General features: G+C 45.1%; 1 protein-coding gene across 1 annotated transcript; it reads right to left on the bottom strand.

Moving 5' to 3' along the window:
- Positions 1 to 20: 20 nt before the first annotated feature.
- rnf113a (ring finger protein 113A) lies at positions 21 to 26603 on the bottom strand. Its single transcript, XM_060848765.1, has 10 exons — positions 26477 to 26603; positions 15366 to 15445; positions 13111 to 13206; positions 12535 to 12642; positions 11097 to 11206; positions 9582 to 9688; positions 9076 to 9165; positions 5817 to 5910; positions 5543 to 5649; positions 21 to 185 (listed from the first exon to the last, which is right to left on the bottom strand). Exons 1-10 carry the CDS (start codon positions 26586 to 26588, stop codon positions 100 to 102), a joined length of 990 nt encoding a protein of 329 aa, XP_060704748.1. The 5' UTR covers positions 26589 to 26603; the 3' UTR covers positions 21 to 99.
- Positions 26604 to 27928: the final 1325 nt, after the last annotated feature.

Raw genomic sequence — 27928 nt, 5'->3', positions numbered from 1 at the left:
TAGTGTGCACAACAAAAAAGTATTCAAAAACAAATCTCTTTATTTTACGAAAGTATTTTGAAGCTTGGTACATATTCTGCACAGAGCAGAGGGGAAGAGTTATTCGGTTGGCTCCCCTTCATCTGCAGAATCGGAATGGTCTGATGGGTGCTCAGCTTTATGCTTTGCCAGTTTTGCCATGAGTTCTGAAATAGAAAAGGTAAAATAAATTGTGTAAGTTGTTTTGTTCTGTCCAGTGCGTCCCTCGTTCAGTGCTAGAAGCAGCCTCAGTGGTCAGGGCTAAGGAAGAGGAGATAGCACCAAGTCCCATTTCTCAGTTCTGGTCATTATGCTGTGATTCTTGTTGGGGGCAGTGAGCATCCACTGATGTCAGGGCCAGGTACGGTTACAATGCCTATTTGAGGATTGGCTTCCTGCCTGAAGGTTGAGCATGTGCTTGGAGTACCAGGATGTGGAGGAGAAATACAGCCCTGGTAACAGTACTTTACTCAGTAAGGGACAGATGGTGGGATCTCCCTGGGATATTGGTCAGTACTGTTCACTGGTCACGAGCTGAGGGCAGAACTTTCACAGCTTGACAAATGTGACAATTATTGGAACCCTACTTTGGTCTCTTTGTCGATACGATTCTACACATTCATTTTAATGGGACCTATGTGACAATGCTGTCACTTTAAAAAGATTATTTTGTCCTTGTTTTCTTTGAAGACAGGAGAAAGTGAGGACTGCAGATGCTGGAGATCAGAGCTGAAAATGTGTTGCTGGAAAAGCACAGCAGGACAGGCAGCATCCAAAGAGCTGGAGAATCGACGTTTCGGGCATGAGACGAAACGTCGATTCTCCTGCTCTTTGAATGCTGCCTGACCTGCTGCGCTTTTCCAGCAACACATTTTCACATTTTCAGCTCATTTCTTTGAAGACAGGTCAGAAAGGCAGAGGTACCAAGGAGTCTTGGGAGTTTAACAGTTTAACAATGGAAGGGCAATGGCCAGTTCTCCCAGTTCAGATTTTTCCTGTTTGTTTTAGCTATAGCGGTCACAAGATGTGAGAGCCCAGAAGATTTGCAAGCTTCAGCAAATAATTCCTCTGACTTTCTCTGAAATCTCTCTCTGGATGTTGTTCCTTCCTGCCTGTAAGAATCTGTGTTTGAATTTATCTTTTTGCTCCTGGGTGTATTCATGGGATGTTACTGTATTGGAACAGTTAATTAGAAATAGTTACTGCATCAGTTTGGTTACGTTTACCGATAGTCAAGATATTCTAAATTCTGCTTTCTTTTGTTCATGCTTCAACTATAGTGTGTAAATAAATTCAGTTTTGCTTAAAGCAGAGTGGCTGGGACAGCTGCATCACACCTGGAACACCCACTTCACATCTACCCTTACATTAAGAAAAGTTAAAATGTTTTGAGTGGGCTTGGCCTGGTCCATAACTTTTATAACAGAAAGCTGGAGTTGAATGCCTCAGCAGAGGAAAGGAAAGAGGTTTTGTGGTTTTCTTTGCCTGATCAAAGCAGCTTTCTAGTCCTTGACAGAAGGTCTTCAGTTTGAACTTAAGTCTCTAATCATTTCGTTTCTTTCTTATAAATAGCCTGTTAAGTGTAAGGTTGATACTGATGTTTTATATAAAAAATGTGTCAAAGTGTAGAAAGCAGGAGATTGTTCCAGTGATGAAAGCAAAGATACCAAAGTAATTAATTTAAGAAAACACAATGGCAATGGCAGGACAGGTGCAGCAGCAAGTGGCATCTGCTGAACAATGGGATTGAGAGTGAACCTATCTGCAGTAAGTGGCATCTGCTGAACAATGGGATTGAGAGTGAACCTATCTGGAGCAAGTTCTCACAGCTTGAACAACTTCAGACCTGCACTGAGGAGCTGGAGTCTGCATTTCAGACATTGTACACATCAGCGAGGGAAAGGTTACCTGGAAGGTTTGCTCTAGGAGGCACTCACCCTCTCAGATTACATCATTCAAATTTGTTCTATGATCAGGGACAGGAGGGTGTGACTGCAGATGATGCATGTACTGGACCCAGAGGTAGCTTTCGAGGAGTCTCAGCCCCTACAACTGTCCAACACATTCTTGCAAACCGTGTGGATGAGAGAAGATACTCCAGAGAAGATGAGTGAACTGACCACAGAACCTTGGTATCAGGAGCAATTCTGGGATGGATTGGGGAGCTGAAAATGTGTTGCTGGAAAAGTGCAGCAGGTCAGGTAGCATCCAAGGAGCAGGAAAATCGACGTTTCAGGCATGAGCCCTTTTTCAGGAATGGAGCGGAGGATCCGGAGGGAGGTCTGTTGCTGGATTGGGAGGCCAAGGTAAGGGATCGGTATAAACATAGGTGATACATTTGTTCTCTTTTGCCATGAGTATTCATCCTGAAGCTTGAATTTCTTGCCCAACGTCAGGGTTAAAGATACCTCGTCAGGTATAAGGACACCTCCTCAGGGATAAGAAGGGAAGAAGTGTTGTATATTCTAAAAGGCATTAAGATGGACAAGTTCTCCAGGTCTGGACAGGATCTATCTTAGGTTACTAAGGGGAGCGAGAGAGGAAATAGCTGGGGCTTTAACAGATATCTTTGCAGCATCCTTGAACATGGGTGAGGTCCTGGAGGACTGGATAATTGCTGATGTTTAAGAAGGGTGGCAGGAATAATCCAGGTAATTATAGACCAGAGAGTCTGACATCAGTGATACGGAAGCTACTGGAGAAGATACTAAAGGATAAGATACCTATCCTTTGGAAAGAAAATGGGCTTATCAATGACAGGAAACATGGTTGTGTGCAGGGAACGTCATGTCTTACAAACTTAATAGAGTTCTTTGAAGAGGTGACAAAGTTGATTGATGAGGGAAGGGATGTAGATGTCATATACAGTAAGGTATTTGACAAGGTTCCCCATGGTAGGCTGACAAAGAACCTGAATTCGCCTCGGGTCCGGGGTGTACTAGCTAGATGGACAGAGAACTGGGTGGGCAACTGGAGACAGAGAGTAGTAGTGGAAGGCAGTTTCTCAAAATGGAGACCTGTGACCAGTGGTGTTTCACAGGGATCTGTGCTGGGACCACTGTTGTTTGTGATGTACACAAATGATTTGGAGGAAGGTGTAGGTTGCCTCATTAGCAAGTTTGCAGATGACACTAAAATTAGTGGAGTAGCAGATAGTGAAGGGGACTGTCACAGAATACAGCAGAATGTAGATAGATTGGAGAGTTGGGTGGAGAAATGGCAGATGGAGTTCAATCTGAACAGATGCGAGGTGATGCATTTTGGAAGATCTAATTCAAGAGCGAACTATACGGTAAATGGAAAAGTACTGGGGAAAATTGATGTCCAGAGGCTGTTCAGGTCCATTGTCCCCTGAAGGTGGCAACACAGGTCAGTAGAGTGGTCAAGAAGGTAAACCATGCTTTCCTTCATTGGACAGGGTATTGAGTACAAGAGTTGACAGGTCATATTACAGTTGTATAAGACTTTGGTTTGGCCACATTTGAAATACAGTGTACAGTTCTAGTTGCCACATGACCAGGAGAGGGTGAGAGGAGGTTCACCAGGACGTTGCCTGGTACGGAGGGTGCTAGCTCTGAGGAGAGGTTGAGTAGATTAGGATTAATTTCATCAGAAAGGAAGAGGTTGAGGGGGACCTGATTAATATCTACAAAATCATGAGAGGTATAGATAGGATGAAGAGCAAGAAGCTTTCTCCCAGAGTGGGGGATTCAATTACTAGGGGTCACAAGTTCAAAGTGAGAAGGGAAAGGTTTGGGGAGATATACAGAGAAAGTTCTTTACGCAGAGGGTGGTGGGTGTCTTGAACACGTTGCCAGCGTAGGTGGTAGAGGCCAGAACAATAGCAACATCTAAGATGTATCTAGACAGACACATGAATGGGCAGAGAACAAAGGGCTACAGATCCTTCCAAAAAAGGCGTCAGGTTTAGATAGAGGATCTCAATCAACACAGGCTTGGAGGGCCGAAGGGCCTGTTCCTCTGTAATGTTCTCTTTCTTTGTTCTTGGGGATAGGGGCACCACCTCAGGATGGAGAGGGAATTGCAGTGAGAGGGGACGGATCTAGTTTTCATCATCTATGTTGGCACCTATGGAAGAATCTACGGTCATGGGAAGTAACTTAAGAATAGGGCTTGCCCATTGAGGGCAGAGATGAGGAAGACTTTCTTCCCTCAGGGGATAGTGGGATTCTTTATCTGACAGAGCTGGAAAAGCTGGGTTGTTCTGTAAATTCAAGGTTATAGAGTCATAGAGATGTACAGCATGGAAACAGACCCTTCAGTCCAAACCATCCATGCCGACCAGATATCCCAACCCAATCTAGTCCCACCTGCCAGCACCTAGCCCATATCCCTCCAAACCCTTCCCATTCTTATAACCATCCAAATGCCTTTTAAATGTTGCAATTGACTGATTCTTAATCAGTAAGGGGATTAATGATTGTGGCGATAAGGTAAAACAAGTGAAGGTGAAGATTATGTAATCAAGCATGCTGTTATTGAATAGATTCGATGGGCCAAATGACCTACTTCTGCTCCTGAGTCTTACACCTCATCAAACAGCTAATCCCATTCTAATCCCATTTCTATGCCTCTTCCTCCTACCTGACAGAATTGGGGAAAGTGGCTGTCGCCCCTGCGGAATGTCTGCTATCTTAGACAACCCTCAGATGGATCATCAGTCTGGATTAGAAACCTGCTGCAGCTTTGTAAACTCTGTTTTATCCTAGGTTTCTATTACTGGTTGAAAATGTGTTGCTGGAAAAGCGCAGCAGGTCAGGCAGCATCCAAGGAGCAGGAGAATCGACGTTTCGGGCATGAGCCCTTCTTTTTATGACTGGCGCTCTGCTCAATGCCTCAATGAGCACAGATGTATGGAACGGGTTGTGTTTCATGACTGAACAAGTAACAAGAGAGCGTTATCTGATGAAGTATTCAGAGAATGAGTTGAAATCACACCAAAAACAATTTGAAAATTTGAATTTTTTAAATCAGGAAATGATGCTAGTATCAGGAGAAGTGATCATGAAACTGCTTGATTATTGTAAAAACTCAACTAGTTTATCAATGTCCTTCAGGAACAGCTCACTACCACGTCCTCAAGGGTAATTAGGGCAGGGCAATAAATGCTTATGTCCAGCTATGCCCACATCTCATGAACTAATAAAAAAAACTGCTGTCCTTATCCAAGCTGAGTCTAGAGCTGACTCCAGATCCACATCAATGTGGTTGATTCCTAAATGCCCTTTTTGAAGTCACCCAGCAAACTACAGTTGTAACAAACTGCTACGAAGAAGAAAGCCCACCATCACACCAGTACAACACTGGGAAATATATACTAGGTTTTCCAGTGACAGCCATAGTCTGACACTGTGTGTGTGTATTCACAGACTGTTCCTGAGGAATGATGCTCAGAAGGGAATGTAACACTTGAACAGAAATGCACTGCAATAAACAAATACTGAGCAGTTGCCACAAAATGCCACCTCACTGCACTGCAGGAAGTAAAGGCAAGAACACGCACCTTTGGCGGGGTTGAAGACTCCATTGGTCTGTTGATTACACACATAACAACGCTTGGATTTGTGGTAATGCTGCAGAGCACAGCTTTCACAGAAATAGTGTTTACATCTGAGAAAGAACAGGCAGCTTGTTAAGTGACATGGACATCACCCAATGAACTGGCAGATCATTACATATCAGTCATCCAATAGATAATAAATTATTACGTAACAGTAATCAGCCTACTGGCTAAATTTACAAAATTACTATGTACTTTCCATGACAAACCAACTTACTTAGTGATTACAGGACTGGTAAAGGAATTTCTGCAGATGAAACACTTAAAGGGAAGATCATCTTCATCACTGCTCACTTCGTAATTCTCATCATCTGCAAATAAAAGGCAGGCGAGGAACCATTTTACTGTGCAATCCCTGAAAAGCTGAAATCTCTAGGAATATCACATGCTGCACTAATATATTTCGGGGAGGAACAGCACCCCAACAAAGTTAAATGCAAACCAACACAGAACAGCTTAGTCAGACAAGTTGTTTAGTTTAATTGGTTTAGATTCCCTACAGTGTGGAAACAGGCTCTTCAGCCCAAGTCCACACCGACTCTGAAGGGCAACCCACCCAGACCCATTCCCCTACATTTACCTCTGACTAATTCACCTAACATCACGGGCAATTTAGCGTGGCCAATTCACCTAACTTGCACATCTTTGGATTGTGGGAGGAAACTGGAGCACCTGGAGGAAACACGCGCAGACACGGGGAGAATGTGCAAACTCCACACAGACAGTTGCCCAAGGTGGGAAATGAACCCGGGTCCCTGGCGCTGTGAGGCAGCAGTGCTAACCACTGAGCCACCGTGCCACCCAATTTCATTTTGATCGACTTTTCAACACCCAATAAATTAACAGCCAATAACAGGCTATATCCCAACTACCTTGAAAACAGATAGTGACCACACTTCATAAACACTGGACTGTGGATCAGTTTGGAACGCTCGAAGTGTGAGAAACAGTGTGTGCGAACATGTGCAAATCCAATTTCTTTCTTCAGCTTTACAAAGTAAGCTGTTCAACAAAGAATTCAACATCAAGTGCAAAAGATCATTGATATCAATTTATATTGCAAATAAATTACTGGGTTTACAACTAGCTTTGGGTAAAAGGTGGAATCCAATAAAATTGGGTACGTTTAACAAAAATTAATACAAATTCTGAAAATACCATTGGGATGCATTAGAAGCTAAACTGGGTAACAGGCCACTGGTCATGGGTCAAACCTGGTTTAAAAAAGGGTGCAGCCCTTCTTCAGGACTGGGGGTAGGTGTGGGGGGAGTTGTTGATAAAGGGGTGGTGGGGGCAGGGTGCAGAAGTGGGGATAAGTGAAGACAGGCAGAGGGTATGACCTGGTTAGAATCTGAAGAGCAGTTACACCCGAAACGTCAACTTCTCCACCTCCTGATGCTGCCTGTCTTGCTGTGTCCCTACCCCACCTGATGCTGCCTGCCTTGCTGTGTTCCCCTCCCTCCTGATGCTGCCTGCCTTGCTGTGTTCTCCTACCTCCTGATGCTGTCTGCCTTGCTGTGTTCCCCTCCCTCCTGATGCTGCCTGTCTTGCTGTGTTCCTCTCCCTCCTGATGTTGCCTGCCTTGCTGTGTTCCCCTCCCTCCTGATGCTGCCTGCCTTGCTGTGTCCCTCTCCCTCCTGATGCTGCCTGTCTTGCTGTGTTCCCCTCCCTCCTGATACTGCCTGCCTTGCTGTGTTCCCTCTCCCTCCTGATGCTGCCTGCCTTGCTGTGTCCCTCTCCCTCCTGATGCTGCCTGCCTTGCTGTGTCCCTCTCTCTCCTGATGCTGCCTGCCTTGCTGTGTTCTCCTCCCTCCTGATGCTGCCTGCCTTGCTGTGTCCTTCTCCCTCCTAATGCTGCCTGCCTTGCTGTGTTCCCTCTCCCTCCTAATGCTGCCTGCCTTGCTGTGTCCCTCTCCCTCCTGATGCTGCCTGCCTTGGTGTGTTCCTCTCCCTCCTGATGCTGCCTGCCTTGCTGTGTCCCTCTCCCTCCTGATGCTGCCTGCCTTGCTGTGTCCCTCTCCCTCCTGATGCTGCCTGCCTTGCTGTGTGCCTCTCCCTCCTGATGCTGCCTGCCTTGCTGTGTCCCTCTCCCTCCTGATGCTGCCTGCCTTGCTGTGTGCCTCTCCCTCCTGATGCTGCCTGCCTTGCTGTGTGCCTCTCCCTCCTGATGCTGCCTGCCTTGCTGTGTCCCTCTCCCGTCTGATGCTGTCTGCCTTGCTGTGTCCCTCTCTCTCCTGATGCTGCCTGCTTTGCTGTGTTCTCCCAGCCTCCTGCTGGTCCAGTTAATCCTTTGCAAACTATTGGGGAAGTCTATGTGGCGTACTGTGAGCTGGTCTCACTACATGACACATTTTTGGATCTGAGTTTTGGCAAAAATAACATTAAGAGATTTGTTTTTCTTTTTCTTCCATTTAGAACATAGAACAGTACAGACCCTTTGGCCCACGATGTACCCATCAATTAGCTTAATCTAAGATCAGCTAACCTACACACCCCTCAATTTATTGCCACACATGTGCTAGTCCAGAAGTTGCTTAAACATCCCCAATGCCTCTGACTCTATTACCATCGCTGACAGTGCATTCCACCACCCACCTCTCTGCATAAAGAACCTACCTCTGACATCTCCCCTATACCTTCCTCCAATCACCTTAAAATTATGACCCCCCTCATGACAGCTATTTCTACCCTGGGGAAAAGTCTCTGGCTATCCACTCTATCAATGCCTCTATCAGGTCATCTCTCTTCCTCCTCCTCCCTAGTGTGAAAAGCCCTGGCTCACTTAATCTCTCTTCATAAGACAAGCCCTCCAATCCAGGCAATCTGTACTGCACCCTCTCTGAAGCATCTACATCCTTCCTACATTTGTGAGAAAGATCAAGAGATGATTGAAGTGATGGTAAAGTTGTTAGCAACTCTAGATCGGAGTGACAGGTGATAGTTTCACTAGTTTAAAGGACAACCCCAAGTTATTCCTGGATGTTGCTAAAGTGGCAAGCTTTGCTTTTGCAAGTTTTGTCATTCAGTCACTTGACACAAGAGAACATTCTTTCTCACCCACTCAAAGACACTCACTCTTACTTTGAAATGGCTCCATGGGAAGGCATTATTTGGACCTAACCACCTCAACCAAAGAGAAACTCACAACTGAGTGTCTTGTCTTCATCCAACTCCTGTCTATGCATTACAATACTGACTGGGATTCTTAACGCATGACCGCACTTTCCTCTGCTCACACAGGGGCAATGAGATCAGTTGAAACAACTGCTGTCCTTGTTAACAGCATCTCACTCAGCTAAAGCAGGAATTAAAACCAATCACAATTCCCAAACATGTCAGGTTGTACTTTAATGCAGTCAGGTGATGCCAGCACCTTGGCAGTAGCCACAATACGAATTTAAAGTTGCTGTCTGTGACAACCCCATTACATTTAAGGAAGATTAAGGTAACATTACATTTGTAACCATAACACTCACCATTTACACCATAACGGCCTTCATCCAGCTCCCGTTCGATCTGCCAGCCATGTTTGTAGTCTGATCGGTCATGTAGAAACTTACAGCTGTCTATGAGGGAGAGAGACAGAAAAAAATCCTCATGGTCAGCAGAGCGCAGAGGAAGGCCACACACCATGAAAGCTCACTGCCACTCTTTTAATAGGGAAGGAGGCCAGGGACGCCTCCTCTCTCAAATTACTCAAGTTTTTAAGACACTGAACTGGACAAGCCATATAAATACTAGGACAGGATAGAACTGCTGTGAGTAATCAGCTCCTGACTTCCAATAGCTTGTCTGCCATCGAAATGAATAAGTCAGGAGTGTGATGGAACAGTGTCCACTTGCCTGAATGAGTGCCACTTCAACAACACAACACAATCCAGGACAAAGCAGTTGGCCAAACGACCTTCCAAACCTCGAATCTCGACGACCTAGAAGAAAAAGGCAACGAGGTTTCCCTTGGAAGACAACAAGAGGAACTTGCCTCCAAACCCACAGAAGCCGGTCTCTTTGTAATCCTTACAGATGTCAGGTTGATAGTCCCACCGCACTGTTGCTCGAAGGTGCTCAGGAGCTCGGATAGGTCCTTTCCTGAAACACAATAATCAGTGTCCAAACTAACAATAACTAGAGCGCATTACACAAAACAGTGACAGACAATGAGAGACAGGTTACCAGAGAGAAACTGTGTGGGGGTTGAGAGAATGAAGGTCAAGGGTCCCACTATCCACCAGGCCTTTTTCATTGCTCATTAAAAAAAAAATCACTGACCTCTACCTCAGTGCAGTAACGTCACTCCCTGCTGAGGGACTGGGGGCAGTGACGTCACTCACTGCTGAGGGGCTGGGGACAGTAACGTCACTCACTGCTGAGGGACTTGGGGCAGTAACGTCACTCCCTGCTGAGGGACTGGGGACAGTAACGTCACTCACTGCTGAGGGACTGGGGACAGTAACGTCACTCCCTGCTGAGGGACTGGGGACAGTAACGTCACTCACTGCTGAGCGGCTGGGGGCAGTAACGTCACTCACTGCTGAGGGACTGGGGACAGTAACGTCACTCACTGCTGAGGGACTGGGGACAGTAACGTCACTCCCTGCTGAGGGACTGGGGACAGTAACGTCACTCACTGCTGAGGGACTGGGGACAGTAACGTCACTCCCTGCTGAGGGACTGGGGACAGTAACGTCACTCACTGCTGAGCGGCTGGGGGCAGTAACGTCACTCACTGCTGAGCAGCTGGGGGCAGTAACGTCACTCACTGCTGAGCAGCTGGGGGCAGTAACGTCACTCAATGCTGAGCGACTGGGGACATTAACGTCACTCACTGCTGAGGGACTGGGGACAGTAACGTCATTCACTGCTGAGGGACTGGGGACAGTAACGTCACTCAATGCTGAGGGACTGGGGACAGTAACGTCACTCACTGCTGAGGGACTGGGGACAGTAACGTCACTCAATGCTAAGCGGCTGGGGGCAGTGACGTCACTCAATGCTGAGGGACTGGGGACAGTAATGTCCCTCACTGCTGAGGGGCTGGGGGCAGTAATGTCCCTCACTGCTGAGGGGCTGGGGGCAGTAATGTCCCTCACTGCTGAGGGATTGGGGACAGTAACATCCCTCACTGCTGAGGGACTGGGGGCAGTAATGTCCCTCACTGCTGAGGGGCTGGGGGCAGTAATGTCACTCACTGTTGAAGGACTGGGGACAGTAATGTCACTCACTGCTGAGGGACTGGGGACAGTAATGTCCCTCACTGCTGAGGGACTGGGGACAGTAATGTCCCTCACTGCTGAGGGATTGGGGACAGTAACATCCCTCACTGCTGAGGGACTGGGGGCAGTAACGTCACTCACTGCTGAGCAGCTGGGGACAGTAACGTCACTCACTATTGAGGGACGGGGAGTAGGACTCCACTAGCTAACCTTGGACAATGTGGAGTCTGAGCCTGAAGGATCCTGGTGGGAGATCGAGAGGCGTTGCTGAATGTTTCACTCACCTCACCATTCCAGAAGCTGCATTTCCCATGGACGTGTCTTTGGGTGTGACGTATTTGATGTAATTGTTGATACCTCGGTAGATTTTTTCATCTTCTTTCCCTTTCAGTTCCTGTTAGTTACAAAGAGGATAACTACAAGATTATGATAGTCCTCATTTTGGACATTGAAGAGTCAGCCACAGTGACAGCAGGAACTGTTTGTTGACGTGGTGAAGTATTTGAAAGTTCCATACTAATTGTGGTTAAACAGCTTTATGGTTAGGATTTATTTATATTATTGTAACTACACATTTTTACACCTGTTTCCTCATTTCTTCACCATTGCAGCGTTATATGCAAACTATGTTTCTCTCAATCCCTATGCTTGTGTTCTATCTCCCCACTGCTTTTACCACTGTATCCCAGTAAGTATTGTTCATTTTACCCAGTTTCATTCTCTGTGCTTGTGAGACTGACTACTTTCAACAACAACCCTTCCAACAATCATCCCAGTGGATCTCAGTGCTTCAGTCTCTTTCTCTCCCTCACCCTAACACACCATCCCCTTGATTCTGATGTTAATAGGAGCAGAACTCAAATATAAACAGAAGCTTAGCAGGTCTGATAGCACATGTGGAGAGACAAACAGAGTTAATGCTTTCAGCCCAGTGTATCTCTTCTGCTCATGCGGAGTTTCTTTGACAGTTTCTGTTTTGATCGCAGATGCCCAGAATCCACAGTGTTTTGGTTTTGCTGCTAGAAAGGTTTGTTCACTCACTTTTGTCAAATGAAGGGATTTGTAGACCAACCGTAAACATACTGTATAACCCCAAATCTCAAACTTCCACCCAATTCAACTTTTAAGATTATCAAGAATCCTGACAAAATTAACTGAGGTCGACGGCTCATCATGATGATGGGTCAACTAGGCGACAAAATTATCAGCTAACGAGGAGTCAAATTAGTTGGGAAAGTGATTGAAGTGACAATGTCAAGTAATATGGCTACCTGGAGATGATTTGGAACTATGTAGGTTGGCTAAGCAGAGAAAGCTAGGTGAGGGTGTTAATGTCAAACTGAGCTCATCTGTGAGAAAGACTGAGGTTTGGACATCTCAATAAGCTCTCTGTATTTCTAAAATGGTTCTTCTGTGACATGGTCTGTATTTCACAAATACATCTTATGTCTTCCACTCCCTGCTCCTCACTGGGTAATCTCAGGACCAAATGCAGACAAGGCATAAAAACCAGGAAATGCTGGAAATACTCAGTGACTCGGGCATCATCTGTGGATGCAGGTTAACATTTCAGGTGTGAGACCCATCACTAGAACTGGTTATCTTTACCTAAAACAGCTTGTGTCACTAATTCCTGGAACACAGCAGATGTAGTGAAACAGGGCAGGTTACAAATATCATCAAGTCACATAACCCCAATATGGGAGCAGCAAACCCTCTCACCTCTTGGATCTTCTGACTTCGTTCGAAGATGGCTTGCATGTCTTTATCTTTCTCAGTGTCCAGTTGATATACAGCTGTTGCTCCCATGTCCTCTGGACCAACAGGTTTCTGTGAAGGACAGAAAGGCAAAAACTCCATACGGCATTTACAGCACTGCCCTTTCATAACACCAGGTAATGTCATGTGTGTCTCTCTCAGACTCTCGTTCCTCCACATCACCCCCTCATTAACGCATATCCTCAAACTGCTCTGTTCATAAAGACAGTTACTTTTCCTGATATCTCATTCCATGTGGGGACATACATTAACTCCTTCCCAAGGAGAACAGGCAGCCCCCAGCCCATATAGGGTCAGAGTTCATCCCCTTCCCTCACCTGCAGGGTCAGAGCTCTCCCCCTTCCCTCACCTGCAGCGTCAGAGTTCCCCCCTTCCCCCACCTGCAGGGTCAGAGTTCCCCCCTTCCCCCACCTGCAGGGTCAGAGTTCCCCCACCTGTGGGGAGCCACCGTGTGATTGAGATGGAATGGACCTCATGGCTCCCATTTGGGGGAGCTTCTGATTTGTTTCTGCTGCTTACCGCTGATCGGGTGGATTTGTATGACACAGTGATTTTCTCATCTCCATCACTGTCACTGTTACTGCATCGCTCTTTCACTCCTGTTGATCTTCCAGTCTGGGAACAATCAGATAAACAGTTAGCAAACAGCAGCCTTGGCCTGAGAATCAGACACATAGGTTGTTTATTAATATTACAGTTCAGCAATTGCTGCAGGGCCTGATCATTCCTCTTATCAGATTAGTCAGCAGAATACTGATCCTTGACCATCTCACCCAAGCAAACTGCTCTTCACGGTTCATTCAGATTATGGAGTACCAGCAGACTATTCAATGGGGGAGGGGTGTGTGTAGGATCACTACAAATCTAATATAATTTTTCTTCGATGGGTCTAAGAAATAACACAAATTCCCCTGGACTTGAATCACAGAAATTCTATAGTGTGGAAACAGGCCCTTTGGCCCAACAAGTACATACCGATCCTCCAAAGAGTAACCCACCCACACCCACTCCCCCAACCTCTTGTGCTATATTTACCGTTGACCAATGCACCTAACCTACACATTCCTGCACACTATGGGCAATTTCCCTTGACCAATTCACCTAACCTGCACATCTTTGTGACTGTGGGAGGAAACCGGAGCACCCGGAAGAAACCCACACAGACACGGGGAGAATGTGCAAACTCCACACAGACAGTAACCTGAGGATGGAATTTAATCCAGTTCTTTGGTGCTGTGAGACAGCAATGCTTCACCACTGAGCCACCGTGCCAACCCAAGATTAAGTACGTTAACTTGTCTCTGGGCAGGAAAGCAGCCTTCACTAACAGTTTCCAGCATGCGCAATAAATGTTTATTAAGATGTAATCTGAGACCTGCTGGTAAATGAAGTTGGCAAGCCAGGTTACAAAAGCACACATGATTGAAAGAGAGGAATAAAATATGATGGACAGGACATTTTACTGAACCTTTATAAAATCATGGCTCAGCCCCAGTTGGAAGAATTTTGAGGTAGGCAATAGGGTTTACAAGAACATTGAAATGTGCCAAATTAATAGCAGGGTGAGGAGTTCAGTAAAGCCTATTCCTCGTACAGCAGAGAAGGATGCAGGGAAAATTAACTGAGGTGTTCAAAACAGTCAGGCGTTTTGTCTGAGAAACACAGTTCCTATGCTGATGAATGTAACAGAAAACCAAAGGGAGTTAAGGTAACATTATTTCAAGCAGTTAGTTATGATCTGGAACACATTGCCTGAATGGATGATGGAAGCAGGTTCAATAACAATTTTCTAAAAAACTCTGGGTGTACACTAGAAGTATCGAAAACAAAAGAATAAAAGAGAAAATTTCCATTGTCTTAAAAATCAATAACCATTCGGCACAAATTTGATGATTAAAAAAATGAAAAACAAATGAGAAAAACATTTTTAAGCAATGACTGGTAGAATTCTGAATTCACTGGTAGAAATATGCCTAAAATAGCATAGCAGACAGATTCAGAAGTAGGTTTCAAAAGAGACTGAGTGGGCAACACGATGCCTCAGTGGTTAAGCATTGCTGCCTCACAGCACCAGGGAACTGGATTCGATTCCACCCTCAGGTTACAGTCTGTGTGGAGTTTGCACATTCTCCCCGTGTCTGCGTGGGTTTCCTCTGGGTGCTCCGGTTTCCTCCCACAGACACAAAGATGTGCAGCTCAGGTGGATTGGCCATGCTAAATTGCCCATAGTGTTAGGTACATTAATCAGAGGGAAATGGCTCTGGGTGGGTTACTCTCCGGAGGGTTGGTGTGGACAGGTTGGGCCAAAGGGCCTGTTTCCACACTGTAGGGAATCAAATCTAATCTAACAAATAAATATTTGGAGATAGAAAACTCACATGGATATGAAGAAATATTAATTCAATTGCTTTTCAAAACAGTTAGCAATTTCGGGTCGCATGGGCTTGTTGCCTGGACTCAGTTGTGATATAGTTGTAATGGAAAGTTTCGAAGAGGTAGATTCTTAAAGTGCTTAAAGCTAGAGGGATCAAAGGGTACAGAAGCGAAAGTGGACACAAGGCACTGACTTGGATGATCAGCCATGACCATACTGAATGGAAGCAGACTCTTCAGGGTAAATGATATATGCCCACTTCTATTTTCTATGTTTCTATGCAACAAGAGTAACTCAACTGCCTTACAGAAGATCCCTATAGGCCTGATATGCCAAATGGTCTCCTGTTCCTGATTCTGCACTATTAAATCACAGTTTGGCCATGTACTATCTCACCCACCTTCTGTATCATGGGGTTCGACACAGTCGCTCTCTTTTCTCTCCGCACTGCAATGTTCCCATCATCGTCTCCACTGCTGTCTGTGCAGCAGAAGGGAAAACCCAGTAAGTACGTACAGCATTACCCTCATCGAGACGTGCCCCGAGTCCCTTTATTATATTAACGTGTTAGTAAGAGACTGCCTCATAATGGGAACCATTATAAAGTGATATATTATCAGGAACAAGAACATTTTTCAACCCAGAGGGAAATGGCTCTAGCCTCTGATCATACCCAGTTTTATAGCGATATAATAAATATTGGGTAAAGAACTCACATTTATGTAGCATTTTTCATACCATTAAGATATCCTGACATTTTAAAAGCAATTCTTTAAAAGCAGTTACTGTTGTGCCGTAGGAATAGGAGGCTCCTTGAGCCTGCTTAGCCTTTTAATTAGATCATTGCTGATGTGAACCTTGGTGTCATTTACCCTTTTCTCCATCTTGGAGATGTTCAGAAGACTGAGAGGGGATCTGATTGAGACATATAAGATTATTAAAGGATTGGACACTCTGGAGGCAGGAAACATGTTTCCGCTGACTGGTGAGTGCCGAACCAGAGGACACAGCTTAAAAATATGGGGTAGACCATTTAGGACAGAGATTAGGGGAAACTTCTTCACCCAGAGAGTGGTGGCTGGGTGGAATTAGATTAGATTAGATTACTTACAGTGTGGAAACAGGCCCTTCGGCTCAACAAGTCCACACCGACCCACCGAAGCGCAACCCACCCATACCCCTACATTTACCCCTTACCTAACACTACGGGCAGTTTAGGATGGCCAATTCACCTAACCTGCACATCTTTGGACTGTGGGAGGAAACCGGAGCACCCGGAGGAAACCCACGCAGACACGGGGAGAATGTGCAAACTCCACACAGTCAGTCGCCTGAGTCGGGAATTGAACCCGGGTCTCAGGCACTGTGAGGCAACAGTGCTAACCACTGTGCCACCATGCACCCACAATGCTCTTTCCTAGAGGGCAGTGGAGGCCCAGTCTCTGGATTCATTTAAGAAAGAGTTGGATAGAGCTCTCAAGGCTGGTGGAACCAAGGGTTTTGGAGATAAGGAACAGGAATCTGATTAAGGATGATCAGCCATGATCATATTGAATGGTGGTGCAGGCTCGAAGGGCAGAATGGCCTACTCCGGCACCTATTGTCTATCTCTTCTCACATCCTTAGTGAACACAATTAATTATCTCAGACCGAAAAGGTTCAATTAGTGGCCAGCATCTACGGCTTCCTAGGGAATGAGGTCAAATTTCTACCACATTTTGTATAAACAGTGGCACAGTGCAGGGAAAATCATTATCCTAGCCAACTTTATAACTAATGCCCTTCAGAGGGCATTAAACTCAATAATGAGGTGAGAGTTCATGTGAAGGGAGACCACAGAAGGTAGAAAGAAAGGACAATAGTGCAGGGTAACAATATGAATAAAAGGATAGAACACACAGACACAAGGTGGCATGAGGTAAGTTCAGAGTAGGGTAACATCGCAAAACAAATCAAAAACCTTGTTAATATTCATAGGGCATTCATAACATGGTTAAACTGATAGCAAAAATGGAAATAAATGATTATGTTATGAGGGCATTTGAAGAGTTCTGATTACAAGGTTAAAATGACCGAGACACAAATATTCAATGGAATTTCACAGGTATTAAGGAGAGTAAGGAAGGAAAGTGGGGTGGTTAATAAAAGATCAGTACAGAAATGAGAAATGTTCTTAGCTCAGAAGATCAATTTGGATGGACAGTAAACAAAATGACCATGAGAGATTCTAACATTTACATAGATTGGAGGAGTTGAACTGGCAAGGCAGTCAAAGTTATGCTCATAGAGAAAATTCAGGTCAATTTGTAAGAATAACATGTTCTGAGACTAGAGAGAACAGGTTATTTCAGACCTGGTAAAGCACAATGAGAGGATTAATGAATGACGTCATTGTAAACTATCAAAAAAAGTGATCATAATGTCACAGAAATTTGTATTTAATTTGAGGATGAGAAATGTAGGATTGAGTCTTAAAAGTAAATAAAATACAACTACAAGGATATGAATTCAAAGCAGGCACAAATGATCTGGTTAAAAGATTAATACAGTAGAGAAGCAGTGGGATACATTTAAGCCAAACTGAATTTTCAACACAAATATATTTCATTCAGAAAAGAAGACCATGAGAAGATATAGTTTTTGTGACTAACTAAGAAATGTAAAAGCTGTGTAAATTGAAAGGATAGCTGTGCCGTGTTATAAAGGCTGGTGGCAGGTCAGAAGATTGTGAACTGTTAGAAACAAGCAAAGGATCATAAAAATGAATTGGAGTAGGAGAGAAAAAGAGAAAATTAGCAAGAAACACTAAAACAGACTGTAAATGTTTCCATGAGTACATAAAAAAAAGCAACTAAAGTGATGATGAGACAGGAAATTAATAGGAAACAAATTAATAGAGACACTGAAAAGTATTTCCTGTTTTCACAGTAGAAGATACAGAAAGCATTTCAACAACTGCAGAAAACCGAAAGGCAAAAGGGAAGCACTAAAAGTAATCATGATCACGAGAGAAAAAAATAGTGAGAAAGTGTATGAAGAGTTTGACTCAAACCATTAGCTCTTCTTCTCTTTACAAATGCTGCCAGACCTGCTAAATTTCTCCAGCACTCCACGTATTTATACATGTGATAGCACCAAAAGGCTCTCAAGTCCCTGGATCGGATGCCCTACATCCTAAGGTCTTAAGGTCAGTTATAGGGGAAATTTGAAAGCATGAATTGAAGGAGGTAAGAGTGCAGAACTCAGGAGAGGTGATTAAAGTCTCCAGCACAGTCACAAATAGGAAAACTGTTTGGAAAGGGTTAGCAATTAAACTTCAAGCACAGTTGACAAACAAATGACAATGAGAACAGGGTCTGTTAATACAGGACTGAAGGTGTTATATCTGAAAGTACTCAGTATAAGGAAGAAGATAAATGAGCTTGTGGCACAGATTTAAATGTGCAGGTATGACGTGGCTGGCATCACAGAAACGTGGCTGCAAGGGGATCACAATTGTACATACAACCTATTGATAGGATTAATATCCATCCTATCAATAACAGGTGGGCAGAAGGGGTGGGGTTGTTTTGTTATAAGAACGGAAATTAAATCAAGAATAAGAAACAAAGTAGGGTCAGACGGGTAGAATCGAGGAACCGCAAAGGTCGAAAAACCACAGCTGGAATTATGTACAGGCCTCCAAACAGGAGTCAGGAGCTGGGGGGCAAAATACACCAGGAGACAGAAAGGCTGCATAGGAAAGGCAAAGTTACAGTGATCATGGGGCAGTCAATATGCAGGTGGGCTGGGAAAATCAGCTTGGTAGTGGATGACAAGAAAAGGAATTGGTGGAATGTCTAGATTAGACTTACAGTGTGGAAACAGGCCCTTCGGCCCAACAAGTCCACACCGACCCGCCGAAGCGCAACCCACCCATACCCCTACATTTACCCCTTACGTAACACTACGGGCAATTTAGCATGGCCAATTCACCTGACCCGCACATCTTTGGACTGTGGGAGGAAACCGGAGCACCCGGAGGAAACCCACGCAGACACGGGGAGAACGTGCAAACTCCACACAGTCAGTCGCCTGAGTCGGGAATTGAACCCGGGTCTACAGGCGCTGTGAGGCAGCAGTGCTAACCACTGTGCCACCGTGCCGCCCAATCAACGATAACCCACTACCATCGGACCAGCCATCTACAAGATGGCTTGTTGGAGTAGCTTGCACTGGAGCCCACTAGGGAACAGGCAATACCGATTTAGAGTTGTGCAAGGAGGCAGGCTTAATAAGGGAGCATAAAGTGAAGGGACCCTTTGGAGGCAGTGATCAGAATATGATTGAATTTACTCTGCAATTTGAGGGAGAAGATAGAATCAGAGGTAACAGCAGTACAGCTGAAAAAGGCAATAACTGAGGCATGAGGGAGGAGCTGGGTAGAATTGACTGGGAGAGAAGCCTAGCAGGAGAAACAGTGGAACAGCATTGGCAGGAGTTGCTGGGAGAAACTGAGGACTGCAGATGCTGGAGATCAGAGCTGAAAAATGTGTTGCTGGAAAAGCGCACCATGTCAGGCAGCATCCAAGGAGCAGGAGAATCGACGCTTCGAGCATAAGCCCTCTTTCAGGAATGAGGAAGGTGTGCCAAGCAGGCCAAGATAAAAGGTAGGGAGGAGGGACTTGAGGGAGGGTGTTGGGAATGGGATAGGTGGAAGGAGGTTAAGGTGAGGGTGATAGGCCGGAGAGGGGGTGGGGGCGGAGAGGTCAGGAAGAAGATTGCAGGTTAGGAGGGCGGTGCTGAGTCAGAGGGTTGGGACTGAGACAAGGTGGGGGGAGGGGAAATGATGAAGCTGGAGAAATCTGAGTTCATCCCTTGTGGTTGGAGGGTTCCTAGGCAGAGGATGAGACGCTCTTCCTCCAGCCATCGTGTTGCCATGGTCTGGCGATGGAGGAGTCCAAGGACCTGCATGTCCTTGGTGGAGTGGGAGGGGGAGTTGAAGTGTTGAGCCACGAGATGGTTGGGTTAGTTGGTCCGGGTGTCCCAGAGGTGTTCTCTGAAACTTTCCGCAAGTAGGCGGCCTGTCTCCCCAATATAGAGGAGGCCACATCGGGTGCAGCGGATGTAGTAAATGATGTGTGTGGAGATGCAGGTGAATTTGTGGCGGATATGGAAGGATCCCTTGGGGCCTTGGAGGGAAGTGAGGGGGGAGGTGTGGGCGCAAGTTTTGCATTTCTTGTGATTGCAGGGGAAGGTGCCGGGAGTGGAGGTTGGGTTAGTGGGGGTGTGGACCTGACGAGGGAGTCACGGAGGGAGTGGTTTTTTTCAGAACGCTGATAGGTGAGGGAAGGGAAATATATCCCTGGTGGTGGGGTCTGTTTGGAGTTTCTGGGAGTTACTCAGGAGACACAGCAGAGATTCATCCTGTGAAAAAGCAGCACGATACAGGGAAGATGAGACAACCATGGCTGACTAGGGAAGTCAGGGATAGCATAAAAGCAAAAGAGAAAGCATATAACGTGGTGAAGGGCAGTGGGAAACCAGAGGATCGGGAAGACAAAAGACCAACAGAGGGCAACAAAAAAACCAAGGAGGGAGAAGATTAAAAAGGAGAAGCTAGCCAGTAATATAAAGGAAGACTATAAGAGTTTATTTAGATATATAAAGGGAATAAGAGAAGCAAAAGTGTACATTGGGCCGCTCGAAAATGACACTGGAGAGACAAGGAAATGGCGGAGGAACTGAATAATTACTTTGTGTCAGTTTTCATGGTGGAAGACACGAGTAATATCCCAAAAATTCAAGAGAGGGAGGAGGCAGAGCTGGGTATGGTGGCTATCACCAATGAGAAGTGCTAGAAAAACTGAATGGCCTGGAGGTGGATAAATCATCTGGACCAGATGGACTAAGGGAACTAGCTGAAGAGATAGTGGAGGCGTTGGTGGTGATCTTTCAGGAGTCGCTAGAGTCAGGGAGGGTTCCAGAGGACTGGAAAATCACTAACGTGACACCCTTGTTTAAAAAGAGAGTAAGGCAAAAGATGGAAAATTACAGATGATTAGCCTAATTTCGGTCATGGGTAAGATAGTGGAATCCATTGTGAAGGATGAGATTTCTGAATACTTGGAAGTGGATGGTAAAATAGGGCAAAGTCAGCAAGGGTTCATCACGGGGAGGTCATGCCTGACAAATCTGCTAGAATTCTTTGAGGAAGTAACGAGCACATTGGTTCAAGGACAGCCGATGGATGTTATCTACCTGGACTTCAAGAAGACCTTTGACAAGATGCCGCAGAGGAGGCTACTGAGTAAGATAAGGGCCCATGGTGTTCGAGGCAAGGTGCTACCGTGGATAGAAGCCTGGCTGTCTGACAGAAAACAGACAGCGGAGGTAAAATGGTCCTTCTCAGGATGGCAGCCGGTGACAAGTGGTGTTCTGCAAGGTTTAGTGTTGGGAGAACTTTTCACTTTATATATTAATGATCTAGATAAAGGAACTGAGGGCATTCTGGCTAAGTTTGGGGACGATACAAAGATAGGTAGAGGGACAGGTAGATTGAGGAGACGGAAAGGCTGTAGAGGGATTTGGACAGTTTAGGAGAGTGGGCAGATGGCGTACAATGTGGTAAGTGTGAGGTCATGCACTTTGGTAGGAAGAATAAAGGCATGGACTATTTTCTAAATGGGGAAAAAATTCAGACGAGTGAAGCACAAAGAGACTTGGGAGTTCTAGTCCGGGATTCTCTCAAGGTAAACTTGCAGGTTGAGTCAGTAGTTAGGAAGGCAAATGCAATGATGATGTGGAGGTGCCAGTGTTCGACTGGGGTAGACAAAATTAAAGATCACACCACCAGGTTATAGTCTCAAGAAAGCGTATAAGGTACAAGCAGGTAGGGAAAGAGTTAAGTTTGGTGTTGCTTGACAAAGGCTCAGCAAGCATGACTTTGACCAGACAAGAACTTGCAGTAAATAATGAGATACTGGAACCAAGCATAGTAGTTTAATGAGGTGAAGACATCCATTGTGTAATGCCACTTATGGGTCTGGGTGGGTTACTCTTCGGAGGGTCAGTGTGGAGGGGTTGGGCTGAAGGGCCTGTTTCCACACTGTAGGGAATCAAAATCAAAATCAAATCTATTACATAATGCCAGGTGGTTTAATTTTTACTGTTGACGCTTGCTGATTGTCACAGTTATCCAACAATTTAGATGTTGCCTTATTTGGATGCTGTTCCCTGTAAGTGACTATATAGCTCCTTAAGAATCTCCTGTTCGACAGAGGACTAACAACTCATGTCTTTGTGTAGATGGGCGATCGCTGTCTCTCCATCGCTTGGAATAAAGGAAAAGAAGGTCGAGCTATACGGTGTCTCTAGGTGTTTGATTAGATTAGATTAGATTAGATTACTTATAGTATGGAAACAGGCCCTTCGGCCCAACAAGTCCACACCGACCTGCCGAAGCGCAACCCACCCAAACCCCTACATTTACCCCTTTACCTAATACTACGGGCAATTTAGCATGGCCAATTTACCTGACCTGCACATCTTTGTCAGCACCCGGAGGAAACCCACGCAGACACGGGGAGAATGTGCAAACTCCACACAGTCAGTCGCCTGAGTCGGGAATTGAACCCGGGTCTCTGGCGCTGTGAGGCCAGAAGCGGGAATATGGAAATGGGACGACAGTCCAACTGGTTTATTTGGAAGTTTTCAGAGCACTCTGAAATCTTATACTTCCAAATAAACCTGTTGAAATGCAATGATGGCATTTATCATAGGATCCCTACAGTGTGGAAAAAGGCCATTTGGCCCAATCAGTGCACACCGAGCCTCCAAACAGTATCCCACCCAGACCCTTTCCATTACCCTATTACTCTACAATTACACCTGACTAATGCACCTCACCTTCACATCCTGAACAGTACGGGCAATTCAGCACGGCTAACTCATCTTTGGACTGTGGAAGAAACCAGAGCACCCAGAGGAAACACACGCAGACACGGGGAAAATATGCAAACTCCACACAGACAGTTGCCTGAGGCTGGAATCGAATATGGATCCTGGAGCTGTCAGGCAGTAATGCTAACCACTGTACCACCCCATTTATTTCGAGAGAACTTGAATATAAAAGCAGTAATGTATTTCTGAGGCTCTATCAGGCTCTGATCAGACCATATTTGGAGCATTGTGTGCAGTTTAGGACCCCATATCTCAGGAAGGGTGTACTGACCCTGGAATGTGTTCAGAGGAGGTTCACAAGAATGGTCCCAGGAATGAAAAGCGTAACTTATGAGGGATGTTTGGAGGACTCTGGGTCCACTCTTGATACAACCTTCAATAAATTCTTGAACTAGAGAGTCACGGTAAGAACAAGAATGTGAAGTTGCAGACACATCAGACCAGCCTTGTTCTTACTCAACGGCAATGTACATTGAAGGGGCTGAATGGCCTACACCTGCTTGCATGATTCACTGGTTTCACGGTTGAATAGCAAGCCTCCAACATTAACATATGAACAAGGAGCAGGAGGCAGCTATGTGGGCTCTTGAACATGAAAAAAATCACGGCTCATCTTTTTTTGGGCTACATTGACTGACAGTGGCACAAAACCACAAATTCACATTCTCACCTACCCTGATAACCTTTCCCAGCTTTCCAAGAATCTATCTAATTTTGCTTTAAAAATATTAAAAAGTTTCTTCCTGAAAAGATGTGGGAGTAGAGTTCCAAACATACTCAATCCTCAAAACAAGTTTGACTTCTTCTCTCTTAATTCCATTTTCTCCCATAAGAGGCAACATCCATTCCACATCCTCAAGATGCTCACAATCTTGTGTGTTTCAATCAAGTTACCTCCAGAAAACCTTTCCTCATAAGAGAACCTCCCCAATTCCAGATATTAATCTGGTAAATCTCTCTAAATTGCTAACAATACATTTATAGAAGAGTAAGATACTGCGGATTCTGAAGATCAGAAATAAAAATAGAAAATGCTTGACAAACCCAGCAAGTTCGGAGAAAAAAAATCATATTTTTAGTCAATTATGACTCTTCTTCGCATTTCAAAACATTACACAGAACTGGAAAAGTTAATGGTGTTCCTCTCTCCTCAGATGCTGCCAGACCTGTTGAGTTTCTCCAGTACCTTCTATTTTTACACTACACACCGATTCCAAAATGACGTGCTGCTGGCTGAACACTAAGGATGATACACATCCGATACTCAGAGAAGATTTCATTTCTCTTGTTGCTGTCTTCATCTTGCACTAAAGTATTGTCAGTGCTGAGCAAAAGCTCCAAGGATTCTAACCACCCTGGATGTGAACACCTACTCTAAATTAAAGCAGCAGCGAATATCTCACTAGAGAAGAAATATAACTTTTATAACCTGAGAAACTGGAATATGTGCCACTGTCAGTGTATCCCAAAAAAACCTAATATTTATTTTGTTGTTTTGTCTTTCTGACGAGAAATATGTTCAAGGTGTCGACACTAGTGGGCGGCATGGTGGCACAGTGGTTAGCACTGCTGCCTCACAGCGCCTGTAGACCCGGGTTCAATTCCCGACTCAGGCGACTGACTGTGTGGAGTTTGCACGTTCTCCCCGTGTCTGCGTGGGTTTCCTCCGGGTGCTCCGGTTTCCTCCCACAGTCCAAAGATGTGCGGGTCAGGTGAATTGGCCAAGCTAAATTGCCCGTAGTGTTAGGTAAGGGGTAAATGTAGGGGTATGGGTGGGTTGCGCTTCGGCGGGTCGGTGTGGACTTGTTGGGCCGAAGGGCCTGTTTCCACACTGTAAATCTAATCTAATCTAATCTAATCTAATCTAAACTATCAGAGAAATGCAATAGATTCCTTTGCACTACGAGAAGAGAAGTGAAGTTTATTATTCCTCAGGCTCCTGACCAACATGTATCCCTCAAACAATCGAAGAAAAGCATGGGAACTATAGATCTGTAAGCTTAATATCTGTGGTGTGTAAATTACTTGAGAAGATTCTGAGGGATGAGACATGCATACATTTGGAAAGACAGGGTTTGATTAGGAGTAGTCAGCATGGCTTTGTGAGAGAGAGAGATCATGCCTCACAAATTTGTTAGAGTTCTTTGATGAAGTAACCAAGAAGGTTGGCGAGGGCAGGGCAGTAGACACGGTCTATATGGATTTCAGCAAGGGCTTTGGTAAGGTTCCACATGGTAGGCTGCTTTGGAAGGTTAGATCGCATGGAATCCAGGGGGAGCTGGCAAACTGGATAGAAAATTGGCTTAATGGTAGGAAGCAGACGGTAATCATGGAAGAATACTTTTCAGACTGGAGGTCTATGACTGGTGGAGTGCCTCAGGGTTGGTGCTGGGCCCGTTGCTGGTTGTTATCTATATCAATGATTTGGATGAGAAGTTCAAGGCATGGTTAGTAAATTTGCAGATGACACTAAAATAGGTGGTATCATGGACAGTGAGGAAGGTTGTCAGAAATTGCAGGATGACCTCGACCAGCTGGGGAAGTGGGCAAAAAATGGCAAACGGAGTTCAATATAAGTAATTGGAATGAGCTGCCAACAGAAGTAGTCGAGGCAGGTACATTAACAACATTTAAAAAGCATTTGGACAAATACATGGATAGAAACATTTTATAAGGACACGGGCCAAGTGCAGGGAAATGGGGTCAGCGTGGATGGACATTTTGGTCAGCATGGAGCAGTTTAGGCCAAAGGGCCTGTCTCCATGCTGTAGGACTCTGAGATTCTCTAACGAAACAGTTTATCTGGTCATTTCAAAATGCTGTTTGTTGTATCTTCCTGTGCACATGCCACCCTCCTCTTCCCCACTGCCCCATGTCTCCTATCCTACAACAGTGACTGCAAGTAATTTATTGGCCTTGAAGCTCAAGGAGAACGCCTGTGGTTGCGCAAGGTGATCTTAAATGCAAACATGAGTTGGAGATGCCGGTGTTGGGCTGGGGGTGTACGAAGTTAAACTCAAACACCTTTTCCTTCGTCAAAAATCTTTTTATCAACTCAATCTTCCTCATGAGGCGAGGGCTTGCAAACAAACCCAAGATGACAAGCAGTTTGCTGAATTTCACATCACCACATTAGATTAGATTCCCTACAGTACGGAATCAGGCCCTTTGGCCCAACAAGTCCATACTGACCCTCCAAAGAGCCATTCCTCTACCCTGTATTTATCTCTGACTAATACACCTAACACTACGGGCAATTTAGCATGGCCAAGCCACCTCACCTGCACATCTTTGGATTGCATAGGTTTAGGCTGAGAGGGGATAGTTATAAACGGGACAATTTATTTCCAAAGAGAGTGGCCCGTGTGCGGAATGAACTTCCAGAGAAAGGGGAGGATGTGGGTACAGTTACAACATTTGGACAGATTCATGGATAGGAAATGTTTGCAGTTTTATGGGTTGGTTTCGTTTGGGATGATGGTCAGTATGGGCTAGATGGGCCGAAAGGCCTGTCTCCGCGCTGTAATGGCGCCAGGCGGGAACTGCGCGGCCCCGTCCCCCCGCCGATACCTTTCTCACTGCCGCTCGCTCTCCGCTTCCTCCCTTTAAACTTCCTGCTGGATTTTTTAAAAAGGAAAGTACAGACCGGGGCCTCCGCCTCGGGCTGCCCGGCTTCCGCCATCTTAACAACGACACAACATCGGCGCCAAGCAGGACCACATTTCCCCGAGTGTGACAGCGGCACCAGGCGGCTCGGAGTGGAACTGCACACGGGGGGCCCCCTGGCGGCTCGGAGCGGGACTGCAGGCGCTGCTTTCTGTCTTTCATATACAGTAATGGAGTACTGTAAATGGAATGATTGAATAGTTATTGTTCAGAAAGGGAGCCACTGGACCCATTGAGGATTTTTATCCAGTGCCAACCTCCTGCCTTTTCGCCATATTCATTGTTAAACTTAAATTTCTAAATCTCTCTTGAATGCCAAGTTGAAGTTGCTCTCTTTGGGACATACATTCAGACTCCAATCTGTAACTAAAAAAAAATCCATGGGACACTGGCTGGGCCAACATTTATTGTCTGTCCCTAGTTGCCCTTGAGAAGATGGGGGTAATTTACCTTGTTGTACCGCTCTCTGTGCTGTAGATTGATCCACAACACCATTAGTGAGGGTCTTCCTGCTAAAATATTACAAGAATTTCAGTCTCATCCACCTTTTCAGTCAATGAGTGAAAGAAGTTCCAATCCATGAAAGAAAAATATATACAATCTGGCAAAAATTAGCATTCAGTCAGAGGAGCGGAAAAGTTTTAGACCATAAGACATGGGAGCAGAAATCAGGCCATTCAGCCCATCGAGTCTGCTCCACAATTCAATCAGGGCTTTAAAAACCAACAAGAGATAGCAAAAAGGAAGAAGATAAACTGAGGGTAAACATGCAAGTAATATCAAGCTGAACAACAAACACTTAAAAATATATAAAAAGGAAGAGAGAATCTCAGTGAATATGGGAGACAATGGCCTCATGATATTATCAGTGGATCCAGAGATACGGGTTCCATTCCTACCAAGGTGGTGCAATTGTGAGCATTGTTTACAGCTGGGTCATTGTTTAGATCAGGGGTGGGCAATTAATTCTTCCAAGGGGGCCACATGAGAAACCTGAGTTGTGTTGGAGGGCTGAACCAACAATAAGTTGAACATAATTCTGCTCAGTATTAGTCTTCTCCCATTGTAAAAAATACTAAATTATATAGTTTTGCACTGAAACTTATAATCAAAAGAATAAGGATATTCTGTTACAATAAAGATATGAAATTGTGGAGTAGGTCAAATATAGAAGAAATAAACAGTAAAAACAATAATTTCAGGATTTCATTTTATTTGTAACATGTTAATCTCACAAACCAATAATGAAAAGTTGTTTCATTACTGTTCAGTATTACAAACAACAAACAACTCTATACAAAAAGCAATGAGTGCTTTTGATGTTTTTCAGTTCACTTGTTTAGTGAGAAAAAATCC

This window comes from Hemiscyllium ocellatum, chromosome 32 (genome assembly GCF_020745735.1).
Source record: "Hemiscyllium ocellatum isolate sHemOce1 chromosome 32, sHemOce1.pat.X.cur, whole genome shotgun sequence".
Taxonomy (NCBI): Eukaryota; Metazoa; Chordata; class Chondrichthyes; order Orectolobiformes; family Hemiscylliidae; genus Hemiscyllium; species Hemiscyllium ocellatum.
Note: the sequence above shows the minus strand (reverse complement) of the source record. Positions and strands in the feature narration are given on the sequence as shown.